The following is a 16,913-nucleotide window of genomic DNA, read 5'->3' as shown; positions in this document are numbered from 1 at the left end:
TTAAGAATGTAATGCTCAGTTAACTGAAATAAACCAGGCTTGATGACGTATACAGCCTGCATATGCAACCTCCGGAGGATGCAGCTTTCTGTTTGAGAAACGGTCACTATCAGCATAAAGTTCAGTTTCTGGCTAAATCTTTTCCAGCGCAGTGTGCATGCATTATATTCAGTCTTTTACTGCATGTGCTTTTTGTTTGGGCTTCCAATAATGTTTGTCTACGTTGCGATTGTCTGTTGATCAGTGTCAGAAGTGTCAGAAGTGTCTTAGCAGATTAAAACCTCACTCAGAGTTTACATGCTTTTATCTTTGCATGTTCTTGATCAAGAATAAAAGTGGCTATATTATTTCTGTTGTAACGAATTGGACAAATATTAAAGATTTAAATGGATTTAAACGTTGTTTGGTTAAAAGTAAGCGGCTAAAGTTTAGATTCTAAAGTGAAAGTAACAAAAGCGGATCCGTTAGCGCCCCCTACAGGCATTTGTTATAATACATAATGCTGTTTTTATTACAAAGGCCACTTACTACTGTCAATATATAAGAAATCTCCAAGGCACTCGAATAATGTAGAAATAGTTAAAAAGCCTTTATTTCACATGGCTTAATCTTTAAAAACAGGTGACAAATACACCTACGCGTTGCGGCTAACAAGCCTTCGTCACAGTGTTTTTACTTGTTTTGATACTTTATTTGAACAAATTATTATTGCATCATTATTATATAATTTTAAAGGTTATTGCTAAATTGGGTCTATTTTTATTACCAAAAATATCAAAATACTTCATTATCAATTGGCAAAATAATTGTTAGGGAAAGTCCTTGATTAGTTTAAACATTTAAAAAGAATGTGATTTCAGTTTCCCATTCATTTATTTTATCATTGAAGATTTCTTAAAAAATGTAAAAATCTTGTCTCGTCTCGTAGATTAAGTGTCTCGTCACACCCCTACAAGACACTATCCATTTTCACACAGAAAATACACGGAAAATGTTTGGTTAATTTACATTGCCTATGATTTTTTAATCTGTGCGTGGGTTCATACACATACCGTAAACATACGTGATGTATTTAAAGTCCTGCACTTGGTAGGTTTTTTCACAGCGTCTCATGTTTGCTAATTATCCATGATTTCTCTCTGGAGATACCACGTGCTTGCATTTTAGTTTATAATAAGATCATAAGGAGCGTGAGATGCGCTGTTCTGTCTTGTTGGTGAATGATCTCAGCTTCAGCACTGATAGTGACGAGCTCCCTGATCTCTGGAACTATATTCTCAGAAGGCGAAGCACTGCTACATGGGCGGAGTGATTTGCTCGCAGCACCCGAGAAGCCCCTGGTGAGGAGCAGAGAGTTCAGTCAGAGTTGTGCAAATCACTCCGCCCATGTAGCAGTGCTTCGCCTTCTGAGAATATAGTTCCCAGTATGTATATGGTTAAAAGATAGCTGTGTCTCATATCACCTTGTTATTTGTACACGGTATTACTACACAAATCACAACACATAAATAGGAAAATGTTTGCATTATTTTGTCACTTATTGGGAGCAGTTTGCTAGCTGAAGCCATTCACTTCCAGTCTTTGTGCTAAGCTAAGCTAGCGGGGGCTGCGTCAGACAGAGTTACAGCACGCACGGAGATGAGAAAGGTATGTATGGACTTATCTAACTGTGGAGGATACGTTGAATAAGCTAAATTCCCAAAATCTGGGCGTGTTCCCTTAAAACTTCACATTCATACACTGGGGACACCAAAGATTTATTTGACATTGTTAAAAAGTCTTATGAAATGTCCCCTTTAAAATCATGCCTAATGTAGGTTTAATAAAACAACAATTGAGCATATGCTGTCAAAATAGTTTATTAATGAATACAAAGAATATACAAATGTAAATAGTTAACAACATTTTCATTGAACTAGATAACGAGACACACAGTTTTGAAAATTTATATTTTAGGGCCGTTGGTCTAAAAGAGCCAATGAGTGAGAGAATAAATACATGTCATTTAATAGCTGTTCTTCAGGTCACTAATCAACCTGGATAAGATGACTTCTGTTGACTGCTCCTCTGGATTCAGAACGATGTGGAAAAAGTTTTTCCATATGGCATCTACAGGACTGCTGAAGAAAACAAACACGGGGGTTCAACAAGAAACCACTTCAATCCAGCGCAACAAAATAATCTTTACCCCTGTAGACATCACATGTGTGTGCATTGATAACACTTGATGATGATGGTACCTGTGATGAGAATCAGAATCTTCATCTAAACTCCATCCCGAGTCTCCATGCACCACTTTAAGTGGCCGATTCAATACTAACATGTGCACGACTTCTGCCACACCAATCAGATCCACCTGTGGAAGAGAAGAAGTGAAATACTGGATCACAAGTCAGTTTTGGGGATAAAACAAAACAATGAATGTTTGTTATTGATCAATGCAAGACTTGTGATACAACATGCAACAAAATATGTGAGCCTGGTAACTTGAAACTGGAATAAGATGTATTGTGTATTAGTTAGCACATCCTCTAGGTTTCAGTTTCTCCGTCTGAACATCACTAGAGACGTGAATGTACCTGATAAGGTGATGCAGACTTCATCAGGAGACCCTGTTTAATATAATCCTGCGCAGAAGACAAAACCTCTGCTGTTTTCACATCAGTCTGCAGCTGCAGGTCCACAGATGATGAGAAATCCAGAGCCATGATGTCACTGTTATCAGGTAAAAAAAACTATTTAATTTAACATCAACACTACACTACTTGGCATGTTTGTACTAAACAATATGGAAAATAGGGGTGGGTGATAAACTGGTAGGTAGATTAAACCGGTACAGATTTTGGACTATTGTCTCTTTCGAGGTTATGCACTCCCATCACGCTGCTGTGCGTGTGGTCATGAAAACAATACGTTTGGCATGTTTTTAAGCACCGCAGTTTAAAGCTTCAGCTGTTGAAACACAAACAACAGATATATGCGCACACTTGTTTTTATGTGAGAGGAGCGTGCAAACCCTGTATCATTGAGCATTTTTGACGCTTTATTGGCCTTAAATACATATATGTTAGAGATGCGCGGTTGGCGGTCACAGCCGCGGACTTCGCGGATCGGGCGGATGACGTGACGAAAAATAATATTTTAATTAAATTCAGGCGGGTGGCGGATCGACTGCTTGTTATTAGCTGTGTCCTTCTAAGCATGCGACCTTAAAAGGTGAGCACTCTGTCTTTCAAGGTGGCAGGCTCAGAAGTTCGCGAATCGAACTGAAATGAGACGGTCTAGCCTTCTGAGGACCCATAATTTGCGTCACCTGTTGCACGCGCCCCCAGTAGCACCCACCGCGCCTGTCAGCAATAAACAGCAGAGACATTTCTGACTTATTAAAATAAATATGTAATCAGAAAAATATTAATTTATTTTAGAAAATATGACACATTGATGTAGATTAAACCATTCAACAGTATATCAAATAATCAACCTTAGAAATATACGCAACATAAACCGAATAATATTAACACAAAACATAACTTATAATACTAAAACAGTGACAATAAAAAGTTTTCTAATACACTTTTATTTAATAAAGGTTTTAATTGTTTGGGATAGCCTCAGCTGTTAAGGATCCATTCGTTCTATCATTAACAGCGCGGAGAAATGAGGACGCATTTTGACACAGCTCTTATCAACGCCGGCGAACTAGGAGGTACGTGGCAAACTCAAAAAATGAGAATTAAAAACAAAGGAAATAGAAGGTCAAAAAAGAATGCCTGAAATAAGTTTTACAAAGTGATAAATCAGGATGACACCAGTGCAGGCTATATTTGTGCGTTTAATTTAGGCTATTTATTTATTTATTTTTGTCCCATGTGTGCCGATCGGGTTCATTGCTGATATTCTAGAGCTCTAGTCTCGCGGCTGTCATCAGCAGCGCCTTGCATCGCCCAGTCAGCGGATGGCGGGCGGGTGCGGTTTTGAAAACTGGTCAGAAACGTTGGTGCGGATGAATGGCGGACGGATGATGAGCTTTGTGGTGCGGTTGCGGATAAAATAATAGCCCATCCGCGCATCTCTAATATATGTGTCAAATTGCCCCTCTTTGCAAGTATCCTCATAAACACGGCCATTTAGGTCTTAAAGGAAAACACCACCGTTTTTCAATGTTTTACTATGTTCTTACCTGAACTTAGATGAATTAATACTTACCCGTCCCTTTTCAATGCGTGCACTTAATCTTTGTACAGCGCGTCGTGAATGTGTTAGCATTTAGCCTAGCACCATTCTTTCCTTCACACCAGCTGCGTTTGAGGCGTCAAAAACGCGTTTGCCGCTTGAACAGTTTGAGTTTACTCGCTTCATTTGCACATGAAATTCTAGTCATCGAGACATTCATGTGGAAATTCGCATCATGGGAGGGGCTTCTGCGACTCCGCTCGCTTTCTGTAATCACGTCACTACTAAAGCAAGCTCCTGATTGGTTAACGCGGCGCGTTTTTCCGCCAAAGTTAAAATTTTTCAACTTGCGCGTTTGCCGCGGCAATGCTCAATTCACGCCACCCAAGAAGCCTCCAAACACTTCCATGTTTTCCCTATTTAAAGACGTTACATGAGTAGTTACACGAGTAAGTATGGTGGCACAAAATAAAATGTGGTGATTTTTTTGCGCAGATAAAAGAGAACTATATTGTATGGCGGAATAGCACTTAGTTTGCAGAACCTCCAACTCTTCCACTTAAAAAAATCGTCACGTTTTATTTTGTGCCACCATACTTACTTGTGTAACTATTCATGTAAGAGTCTTTAAATAGGGAAAACATGGAAGTGTTTGGTTGCTTCTAAACTCATCCCTGTTTGGATCCTAAGGAATAAATGGGGCTAGGCTAAATGCTAACACATTCACGACGCGCTGTACAAATTGAATTGAAAAAAGATAGGCATGTATTAATTTATGTAAGTTGAGGTAAGAACATAGTAAAATATTGAAAAAGGGTGGTGTTTTCCTTTAAGAGAAAGTTAACAACTGAAAAAGTAAACAGCTGAAAAGGCAAACGCATGTGTAACAGCATGTTGAATCGGACTTTGGTCGTAAAGGGAACTTTGCCTAATTTTACTGTCTGTCATTCATGTTATTTAAACAGCAGTAAGAGAAAATCGCTTACTGCTCTTGACTAAATCACTTTTGTACCTTTAAAAAGATATTTTACAATATAATACATTTACACATTGTATGTTACGTTTCTCATTAGTAGTTATTTGTCCTGTTATTTGTAATTCATTTCTTATCCTTATTTCATTGCCATTTATCTTCAGTGAGCTTGAGTTTTGTTTTTTATTTGTTTGTTTTTTTCTTCTATTTTTTAGGCTTGCATAAGTTTTTTTGTGATATTGACATTGGTGACAAAAATTATGAATGGTATTAAAGATTGTAATGGCATAAAACATTGTGATATATATCGCTATAATGATAAAAGATTTTGTCATATCCATGTTAAAGTGCACCTATTTCATTGCTAAAAAACAATGTTATTGTGTATTTGGTATAATACAATGTATTCGCTTGGTTTACAGTTCAAAAAACACATTATTTTCCACATACCGGTACCTACATTTCTGTAGACCCAGATATCCCTGTCTTCCTGAAACACACGGATTAGAAAAGTTCTGTGTGCCTGATTGGCCAGCTAATCTGTATGTTGTGATTGGCCTGAATACCTGACGTCAGCAGGAAATGTGACGCTCCTTACCATGTTTGAAAGATTCGCTCACAATGCAATGCTAACAGGAGTTAACTTACAGGCTGTGCGTCTGAAGCGGGAGGAATTATGATAATGTCGATCTTGTCTACATCACCAAACCCAGGAAGTAAACTGTTGCCTCAATCCGTGTGTTTGTTGTAGTCCAAAAAAGAGATTTACGTTGGAGACAATAACTTGTGTCATCGTTTACTTTAGGGTTTGTATCTTTTGCATATCATTAACATGTACTAATACAGTGGTTCCCAAACTTTTTCAGTGTGCGGCCCCCCTTGTGTACGGTGCATTCCTTCGCGGCCCCCCAAAGAAAATTTGTGACAAAAAAAAAAAGGTTCTAAAACTCAACATTTTAATTAAAAAAAATCATTAAATTATACAAAAAAGTAGTGCTTTTGGTTAGTAGCCTTATTTTTTTAGGTTTAATTACACAAACTTCATGATAAATTAATGTATTTCATAAAATGTCATAAAACTGGGGGCCCCCAGTTTGAAAACCACTGTACTACACACTTACACAGTAAAGGAAATGTAAAATCGTCAATCGGACAATAGGTACTCTTTAAAATGCCCAATTTAACAGCAGAAAATACTGTTTACAGCCTGGTGTTTTTTGGTCTATATAGCTAATTTTGCCCTTCATGACAACTGTGAGGGGGGTGATTTTTTTGTAACTCATCCATTTAAATTATATTAAGCCTTAAACTTCTGCATAATTGAGGGTGTGGCCACTTGAGTGATGGGTAAACTGAGACTGCTGTCACTACAGTCGAGCTTGGTGGGCGAGGTTTCAACAACCAGGCACCTCATCTCCACCCACGTCCCACCCCTTTGGCCATTTTCGGTTATCTGTAGTGACATTGCGATGATGGTGATGGCAGGCTCTGCCAACTATTGAAACATGCTCTTCACAAACATACAGGTGACATCAAGGACACTACGTCCATATTTTTTACAGTCTATGGGTAAAACCCAGTATTACTGTACCTGTGGTAAAAGTACAGCGTTTCTGTCTTCAGACCTGCATGAACTATGTGACAGCTATGAATCCGCTTCACCATCTCCAGTAATCGAATGACCCAATGAGGAAGATTCTTCTTCGCAAGAAACTCATCTTCAAGATCCTACATATGGAGCAAATAATGAAAAACAATAAGAGCTTTGAAAAACAAAAAGTTTGTTAGAAGACAGTGAGAAAGCAGAACCTCTATGGTGTATTCATGAGGAATCCTCCAGAGAGTCACGCATCCATTGTCATAAACATAACAGGAGATCTGCACATCAGCGTCCTGTTCATCGCTCGACAATGAAGCTCTGATCTTTGAGCTGATGAAAAAATCCCAGGGCACTGAAGAGGAGTCCACCTGTACAAAACAGTACATATCATCTTGCATATCTTTACAAAGACTACTGATGACTGCATATGTGTTTTATACGTGTTGATGGACCGCAAATCTCACCTTTAAAACTACAGTGCCAGTGATAGATGAATACAGCGTGTAGTCCTCCCGTCTCCCCATCTCACTGCGGTAATACAGCATTTCCCCATCTGAAAGTGTACAAAAACTCCATTAAACCCTCAACGCTATAGGGAAAACATTATTGTGAGAGTAGATAAGATTTCAAGATACCGAGAAGCAGGTCATCATTGCCGCTGGCTGGAGGCAAAAGTCCAGTTTTACGATGAAAATTAGTAAAAGACCCCAAGTCCACTTGGTCAAGCAACCTCGCTCTCACATCCCAACTGCAGATATCTTCTGTTTTAACTTCTGAAATGGGCATAAACACATGGGTGATTATATAATTCAAGGTACATCTGGTGTCAAATCATTGGTCAAATTCTTTAATTAGTTTAATAATTTGGCATTGTCATGGATCACAAGATGTTACAGACCATGGGGGCAACGGGGGACAGGTGCTTTGCTCAAGGGCACTTCAGACGCAACCTGCCAGCCTTGATACTCTAACCACAATACAAGCCCGACTCTCTAACCAGTAGACTTACTGATGGACAGTCTAGGCTATTTGTTTTAAAATCCAAAAAATGACTTCAGTTTATATATGATATGTCATATGAATAGTATTGAACCAAACTGGTTAACTCGTTCTCTGCTATTATCTTGTCAATTAAGAGAAAACACTTTCCTCCAAAGTTTTTATGGCAATCCACATTTCCACTATTATCCACTAGGTGGTGCTCTTACCCAACTTATAAAACACTGAAGCATCCACTGATAAAAAAACTGTAAAAACTTAGTGTATGTTTTGATCATCGCTCTGAATCTAACAAAAGTCCTTTACAAAAATGCAATTATTTCAGCTTTTTGCTTAAAATTTGTGTATTTTTAAAGAAACCCACCCGGGGTTTCCCGTAGCATTTTGCAGTTCGGGCGGCCCGCCTAAGATTGGAAACCCTACCGCCTTAACTAGGTTGCCAAAAAAAATTGCTGCACAAAAGGTCGTCAAGTGCATCTCGTAAAATAGCGCGGACGAAATGAGAAAGACGTGGTCGGACCGTCACTGTCTGGAGGATAACTAGCCAGTTGATAAAACATCTCGGAGAATAGCGTGGAAGCGCTTCATACTATGAGCGTGCACGCGCGCCACACCACCGAAATGAAATAAAGACATGGTCTGTCACGTCTGGAGGATAGCCAGTTGATAAAACGCGTGTCCGTGAGAACTGTAAGTGGACTTATTTTTGGGTTTAATTAAGCCTGTTATTGTATTCGTCTATAGTTCTTGCAAATTTAAAATGAGTTAGCTGGTGATTTTGTTGTTTGAGCAACCTGCTAGCTAGGGTTTCATGTGCCTGTTGATTCGATATAATTGTTGAGCGCTCTTGCTCACATTATTTATGTACATTATTTACATGCTACAGTAGTTACACTCCTTTAAGAATGTAATTAATAGTGGGAAATAATAAGTTTTTACCATTGTTGCGCCATCTATCATTGCTCGCCTGACGTTCTACAACATCTGCTTTAGTTTGTGTTTATTAACCCTTTAGTTTCACTTCATCACGCAGCTATTTTCGTTAGGGGTATCTGTTAAAAACATTTAATTCATTAATAATCTAGTTTGTGTTCATTTTCTGTCATAGTTTTTTCAAAATTAATTTTTATTTGAGTGTTTGAAATGAAAATATTTTCATTTTTATCATGACGCATAAGCCCCGCCCCCTTTGATTACCACGCCCTGGAAACCATACCACCTTAAAGGAATAGTCTACTCATTTTCAATACCAAAATATGTTATTACCCCAACCAAGAACCGTTGATTCATCCCTCCATCATCCGTGTGCGTGCCCGCAAGCGCCGGAGCCCACTGCGACGCTTCGATAGCATTTAGCTTAGCCCCATTCATTCAATTGTACCATTTAGAGATAAAGTTAGAAGTGACCAAACAAATTTTTCCTATTTAAGACGAGTAGTTATACGAGCAAGTTTGGTGGTACAAAATAAAACGTAGCGCTTTTCTAAGCGGATTTAACAGAGGAACTATATTTTATGGCGTAATGACACTTTTGGGAGTACTTGGACTCGCCTGAAAAGTCCGCTCCCCTTCTCACTCTCATAATGGAAGAGGGAGGGTGTTACTGCGCCGAGTCGAAGTACTCCCAAAAGTGCTATTACGCCATAAAATATAGTTCCTCTTTTAAATCCGCTTAGAAAAGCACTATGTTTAATTTTGTACCACCAAACTTGCTCGTATAACTACTCGTCTTAAATAGGAAAAACGTTGATGTGTTTGGTCACTTCTAACTTTATCTCTAAATGGTACCATTGAATGAATGGGGCTAAGCTAAATGCTATCGAAGCGTCGCAGTACGTGCACGCACACAGATGATAGAGGGATGTATCAACAATTCTTAGTTAAGGTAATAACATTTTAATATTGAAAATGAGTAGACTATTCCTTTAACTAACAAATTTTCTGCTGGAAACCCTGCCACCCCTATATTAGAGGTGATAAAAAGTGAACAAATGAGGATAGGATGAAACTGTTTTTTGTTTGTTTGTTTGTTTGAAAGCAGACGGTCTGTTTTTTCAATTGATATATATTGTATAGGGCTGTCACAAGATTAATCGCAATTAATCGCATGCAAAATAAAAGTTTGTGTTTGTATAATCTATTTGTGTGCGTGTTGTGTGTAATTATTATGTATATATAAATATACAATACACACATACATGTATACATTTTTATTTATGTATATATTTTTATATTTAATATAAAATATTTAAAAATCTTAAAAAATACATAAATATTACATACATACATGGATGTGTGTGTATTTATATATACAAAATAATTACACACAGTTCATACACATATATGTAAACACAAACTTTTATTTTGTATGTGATTAATCACGATTAATCTTTTGACAGCCCTAATTATATATTTATAAAAGAACATTTTTAGGAATGCATGAAACTTTGGTGAAAATCATAAAATGGTGGCGCTGGCTGGCAACTTAAAAAAAAACTCTGGTGTGGAAAGAGTTAATGAAGTACAACAGTGCAGAAAAAAAACTTTCTTTTATAAGTTTCATCATAGCGTGTCTTACAAAGTGATAAGTTATTTTTTAGTTTTCCGTTTCATATTTTAAAGCTATAAACTCAAGGTGACATCTAGTGGTCAAAAGCGCACAAGAAGTCAATCCAGCATACAGTAATAACATCCTTACTGTCCCTACTGAAAAAAAAATGCTAAAACCAGTTTAAGATGGTTTGCTGTTTTTACTTATCTTAAGGTTGCGGTAGCTGGTAAAAGCTGGTGGTTTAGCTTATAGTGACTTTCTTTCTTTTTAACGCCATACCAGCTTCTAAGGCTATATTCATGGCGAGAATAAAGTATAATTAAATCAAAGGAAGATTAAAAAAGATGTTTAAAAGGTATTCTTTCCTCTAAAAATCTTAAAACCATGTTTGGGCTCACTTGATTAAAAACCTTTTCAAAAGTATCAACAGAGTAAAAATGGTTTCTCACAGGGGTAAATGTAATACAGTCTAAAAGGATATGTTTAATGGACAATGGATTGTGACAAGATGAACTTTTGGATGGTTTTCTCCTGAGAGTAAAAATTGGTGTGTGCTTATAGTGACCAAAATACATAGACCAGCTTGCTACACCAGCTAAAACCAGGCTGGGAGACCTGTTTTTTTACTATAGGTTCCTAAATTAACATTCTCACAATAAATAATACAAATGTGCCACATCAGTATGAGGGTTTTGATTGAACTACAAACATCATTTTGAAATGGATTTACAGCCAATCACTGATCTTCATTTCTTACCGTCTGCAGGCGGCATCTCAGATATCTCCACACATGGACTGATCTCAGCGTTATCTTTAATGGTCTCCTGTATAACGGTGGCGATTGAAGTGGATCCCCAGTCATGACTGATCTCCTGAATAGGGCTAGAACAAAAACACATTAAAGTATATATTATATATACAAACAAAATCAATATTATTGACACAACTTATAAATATAAATTCATGTGAGAGCTGATGGTGTAGTGGGCAGTGCCCCGACATATATTGCAGACACACTTTCAGCGACCGGAGTTCGAATCCCGGGTCAAGGTACTTTGATGATCACGTACTCCTCTCTCCACCCTATACTTTCCTGTCCTCTCCTATCACACTGTCAATCTAATAAAGACAAAAATGTCCCAAAAACATAACTTAATATTAATTAGATTTGATTGTAGTGTAGTACCTGAGCTTTTTGGTCTCTGTGATGACATCAGAGTTCGACGCCTGAGGAGCTTCAGATGCAGTCGTGCTCAGATCTTCTGTCAGTTTCTGTCTCTCCGGTCCTCCGAATGGCGTTGACGCGAGTTGAGCCGCACGAGCGAATTCACACGTGTCGTTTGGACTGCGGCACACGGTTTTATTCCAGTGGCCGTTGATGATGGGCTCCTCAGATCGTGAGATGGACGCCTCTCTGAAAAAGACCAGACATAGTCAAACCGCTACGAATTGACAAAACAAAATTGAAATCTGTCAATCACTGATCTTACTCTGTCCGTGGAGTGCTCTGCTTTTGCCTTTGGAGGTTTCAAACTCAATGTGGGCAGTTTTAAAGATGTTCGGTTTGTGGAGAAAGACCTGGAAAAAGGAACATGAGAAGATTGGGAATATTACATAAGCTGAAAGAACACATCGAAAACTAAAATAAAGAGAGAATAAAGAACGGTAGGATTGTTACATCTTGTTTGATTGAGGATTTTCATCAAAAACGGTGAATGGTTTTGATGTCGTCATCTTCTGCCGTTTGGGGTCACTTCCACCTGACACACACACAGGAAATGACATCATGCTTTTGAACAGAAAAGGTGTGTTCGACTTCAAGCGACACCACAAGAACCGACAGGTAGATGACATTGAAGTACTACAAAATTAGGCTTCTCCCTATGATTTCTCAAATCACTCTCGAGGTACTTTGACGTCATCCGCCTGTCGGTTCTTGCAAGTGACACCACATAAATTCAAACAAGCCTAAACACTCATGAATCAGGCATAAGGGCATAAATAACCAATATAAGTTATAACTATTCAAATTAAACCAAAGCATCACTAGGAAAAACAGTAACCCACCTTCAGTCATGTCTGAACTCACTGAGCTGAATAACAAAGAAACAACAAAACCATCAGATTAAAACTTTCAATGCAGTCTATAAAGAAAACGACGACTGATGTCTAACCAGATGTCTGACCTTCTACTCTTAACGTCTGATTCTTGCTCGCTGTATATTTTGAACGGCGCTGATCTCATCTCGGTGGGCGCAGACTGACATTCACCTTCAGAGGTCTGGATGGATGAATCGGCATCTTCACCAACAATCTAACAAAACAATTAAATGGTTAAACAGGACCTGACATTAATAATATGTATGTTAAATATAATATATGTAAACATTAGCAACCAAAGCAATATCTATACTGACCTGTTGTGTAGCAGCGCTGTTTTTCTGCTGTAGAAGTCTCTGTTTCTGCTCGATCTGAAACTTTAGGTCCTGTTTTAATTTGTTTAGGTGTATGGCTTTATCTGTAAGAGAAAAGATCATAAAAACAATTAAAAGGGCAATAGAGGTCCAAATGTCATGTGACCTATTCGGTTTATGCCACCATACTGGCAGGCTAGGACAGCCAGGACTAAATATGAAATGAATGGTGTGAGCAGGAGTTTCATGGCAATGGAGTTCACTGCGCACTTTAATTAAAAAGATATAGATATGTACATCCAAAACGTAATAGATAAAAACAATAACCAGTTTTTTTGTGATTGTTGGGGGCAAAAATCCTCAATTTTGCGTCAGGTTTTCTTAAAAAAGCGATGGAATTGCAGGAATTTGCGAAAACTTGCAAAAGCTGCAATGATGTTCATGTCACATAATCACGTCACTTCATAACGTTCCCATGGCAATAGAGGACACGGCTGCGCTTTTGGGAAGTAAATGCAAAATTTTTCAACTTTCTGCTAATATATATGTGACTTTTTGCTACGAAAATGCAGGGATTATGAAATCATGCAAGCCCCGCAGATTTTGTGCGCGGAAATATGTAATTAATGCGGCGAAAATGCAGCCCCGCATACATATGCGGACTTTGGCTGATTATGCAATATATCGCGCGATCGCACAATCGCGTTTTTCTGGAGGGACTGAATAACGCCTTGTAACGTGTATGAGTCCAGCTATTTTATTTTTTGGCAAAAAATGTAGACCGTTTAACTAGATAAGACCCTTTTGCCTCGGTTGGGATGGTTTATGCTACGTACACACCAAACGCGGGGCATCGCGTTACTCGCTTTAGATAAATCGCGGGATTTAACTTCGTGTCATGCGAATTTTTCGCTCGAGTTGAATATTTTCAACTTGGGCGAAGACGCGTTTGAAACGAATAGCGCCCATATCGCGTCATTCGCATCGACCCATGCGAGGAATGTCTTTGCATTAACTTTGTATGCAATCTACTTGCGCAAATCGTTGAACTCGCGTTTGGTGTGTATGCCTATGCGGTATTACGAAGTTGAATTAAAACTGTTGAGGTCCACTAAAGTCCAGTATATGGAGAAAAATCCTGAAATGTTTTCCTTAAAAAACTTAATTTCTTTTCGTCTGAAAAACATCAACATCTTGGATGACATGTGGGTAAATTATCAGATTTTTAATGAAGGTGGACCCAGGCATAACTGGCTGCCATCATAAAGGTGTACGAAGGGTTTTAAGTGTAGACACACCCAAATATTGAAGTAATTATTTGAGTCATCCTAATCTAGATTTGTAACTTTTCTCACATACCACTTAAAGCTTTGTAGTAACGCTGGGCTCTGAGCTCTTCAATGGAAAACTCTTTATCACCCTGGTACACCTGATCTTTGCAGTACATGATCTGAACGTTCGCGTCCTGTTGGGCCACAGCCTGCTCCTCTTGACTTCTCTGAGATGACACCAAACTCTCTACTGGGTTGCTTTGGAAAAACACAAGATCACAAAAATTGAGTTCACCAGTTGTTGTGTTAAAAATTTAATTTGGCATAAGCCTAAAGTAAGCACTTATGTGGTCTCTGGACGTTTGGACACTACTTTATGTATTAAGCAGATGCTTTTATGCAAAGTGACTTACAGTGCATTCAGTTTACACATGTTCTATTAGCAGATGTGTTTCCTGGGGATCGAACCCATTACATTGACGTTGATAATTACACAATGGCCACCAATTGAGATATAGGAACACTATAGGACATACATTGGCTCTCTCATATCACCTTTGACACACCCAGTATTGGTGAAAAAAATGATTTAAATGACTATTAATGCATGTTAACTTCTTGTCATTTCTTCTAGTTTTAACTTGATTTTATTGATTCAGGGTTGCATCTTACTTAGCACCGTGTTTGCGACAGATAAACAATCGTATGTTAGATAATGTACTGTTGGAGACAGGTTACTTTTATGTTAAATTAAATATTATATTTCATTTTGATCATTTCAACTTTAAATGTCAATAGTATCGGTGATTTCTTACCTCCAGTGAGGTGATATCGCGAGATCGTCCATCTTCTGAGGCAACATCATGTTGTTGTTGTTGCGTGGTAAATCGCATTTTGCTTTTTCAAACCCTAATGCCATGAGTCCTACGCGATATAACCTGTGATTAAAATAAAGAAATGCGGTTCACTTTAAAAGAAAAAACAACAACAACCTAAACATAAAAACATGAGCTAAATAAGCTAACGTTAACGTTCTGTCAGTTTGCAAACAAGCACGTAACAGTCACTGTACTCATATATATAAAGTATTTAAACATTACATTAGTGTATATACATTATACAAACACGACCTAAACGAAAAGCATAAACCATTTATTTTTTAAACGTAGTTTGAATAAAATACTTACAGCAGTGTTGTTGTCTGCTACGGCTGCGCGATTCGAGGTTTTATTTCAAATGTTACCACGTGACTGTGACGTACAGGCGGATGTTACGCATTACGTCACAAGTCAGGAACCGCTGTCAGAAACGCACAAAAACAACTTTTAGAAAACTTACTTTACTTTTTAGAAAAGTTTATTATTTAAAAAGTGTATTTAAATCTAATGCATTTTAAATATTAATTACTTTATTTATTTTAATATTTTCCTTTCCATTTCAAACATTACTGCAGTGTTTACTACATGTTATTGCAATTATGTTGTATTATAAATGCAAGTATGTACGGACTTTATATAAGTGCACAAATATATTTCATCAGGGTTTGTGTGCAAGCAAAGAGTATAGAAGAACAAGAGAGGAAACTCTGATTCGTTTTTGGCAACAGTCACTAGGTGGCGCTTCAGTAGCGCGGCTGCCATTTTGGAATGAAAATTCTCACAGCCAATTCATTCTCAGCGAATCTCACAGCCAAATCAGAAGCGCAAAAGTAAGTTTCTTAAATTAAAATTGTGTTCACTTGCTACACCTTCACGAAACGCTGTATTGTCTTGTATGTATGTGTTGTGTTGTTATCAGTTGTGGAATCCAATCATTAAATAGATTTGAGGTAGTTTTTTTCTTGCTTTATTATGTAATTCTGATCATGTTCTATAAGATTATCATGTTTGTAGCGGGATATAGGGGATTAATATGTACAAAATGTATTTCATACACCTAGTGAAGTTGGTAACTAATAATAATAGTAAATGTGTAAAGTAGCAGATGCATTGCTCTGTCTGTTATCCTATAATTGCCACTTTTTTTACCTAATCCATTTCGAGCAATTCTGATGTATATGTGTGTATATGTATGTATATGAAGCCAAAATATAATGTGTGGATGAGTTTATGTCGGTATGTAAAGTTAACCTATATAAAAGTGGAAGACTTGTCTAAATCTGAAAATAAGCTGTAAAAAGGGATTAATGATCACTGGTCTGATTGTATGTTATTCTGTGTTATCATCATTCAGTTTGAATTTGATCTTTTAATGTACAAATACTTCTAGTTGACTCCCGAGTCGCTCTCATTCCAAAATGGCGGATTCGTAGGGCTGCTGCTGGGCGCTGGTGTTGCAATGGAACGTTCTATTGACTTTCACTTCTTGTCAATATAAGTTCTTTGGTGCAAGGACACGAACTGTCTTCATTACACAGCCGTAAAAAGATCAGGCAAGTATTTTTTAAAAGGGATAGTTCACCCAAAAATGAAAATCTGTCATCATTTACTCACTATCATGTTGTTACAAACCTTTATAAATTTTGTTTGTTCTGATAAACACGAAGGAAGATATTTTGAGTAATGTTTGTAACCAAACCGTTCGTGGACCCCATTTACTTCCACAGTAGGAAAAAAGAATACTATGGAAATGAATAGGGGTCACGAACGATTTGGCCACAAACATCCCTCAAAACATCCCTCTCCGTGCCATCAAAACAAAGACATATATACGGGTTGGCGACAACATGAGTATGAGCAAATGATGTTTAACACTTTTTTTTAACTATTTAACACTATTTATTTAACACTTTTTGGGTCATTCTTAGGTTTGAAAGCTTATGGGAGTGGATGGTGATAAGGTGTAAACCCTAAACAACACGTTTTTCAAGACAAGACATTTGGGGTAAAATGACACGAGGGTGAGTAAATAATGATAAAGTTTTAATTTTGGG

General features: G+C 37.7%; 1 protein-coding gene across 3 annotated transcripts; it reads right to left on the bottom strand.

Moving 5' to 3' along the window:
* Nucleotides 1–1,843: 1,843 nt before the first annotated feature.
* On the bottom strand, nucleotides 1,844–15,280 carry bub1ba (BUB1 mitotic checkpoint serine/threonine kinase Ba). 3 transcript variants are annotated; one of them, XM_073856471.1, is made up of 17 exons: nucleotides 15,169–15,280; nucleotides 14,797–14,919; nucleotides 14,070–14,239; nucleotides 12,714–12,814; nucleotides 12,483–12,610; nucleotides 12,364–12,389; nucleotides 11,975–12,056; nucleotides 11,791–11,874; nucleotides 11,483–11,713; nucleotides 11,054–11,178; nucleotides 7,382–7,519; nucleotides 7,211–7,299; nucleotides 6,956–7,114; nucleotides 6,738–6,874; nucleotides 2,580–2,715; nucleotides 2,241–2,356; nucleotides 1,844–2,120 (listed from the first exon to the last, which is right to left on the bottom strand). In XM_073856471.1, the coding sequence occupies exons 2-17, from the start codon at nucleotides 14,898–14,900 to the stop codon at nucleotides 2,006–2,008; spliced, it is 1,941 nt and encodes a 646-aa protein (XP_073712572.1). In that variant the 5' UTR covers nucleotides 14,901–14,919; nucleotides 15,169–15,280; the 3' UTR covers nucleotides 1,844–2,005. The 3 variants fall into 3 exon arrangements, with proteins under 3 accessions (XP_073712572.1, XP_073712574.1, XP_073712573.1); XM_073856473.1 differs by having other exon boundaries at nucleotides 1,844–2,117; XM_073856472.1 differs by having other exon boundaries at nucleotides 14,797–14,905; nucleotides 15,169–15,269.
* Between the last annotated feature and the right edge of the window lie 1,633 nt (nucleotides 15,281–16,913).

The sequence above is a fragment of the Misgurnus anguillicaudatus genome, chromosome 18 (assembly GCF_027580225.2).
Source record: "Misgurnus anguillicaudatus chromosome 18, ASM2758022v2, whole genome shotgun sequence".
NCBI lineage: Eukaryota > Metazoa > Chordata > Actinopteri > Cypriniformes > Cobitidae > Misgurnus > Misgurnus anguillicaudatus.
Note: the sequence above shows the minus strand (reverse complement) of the source record. Positions and strands in the feature narration are given on the sequence as shown.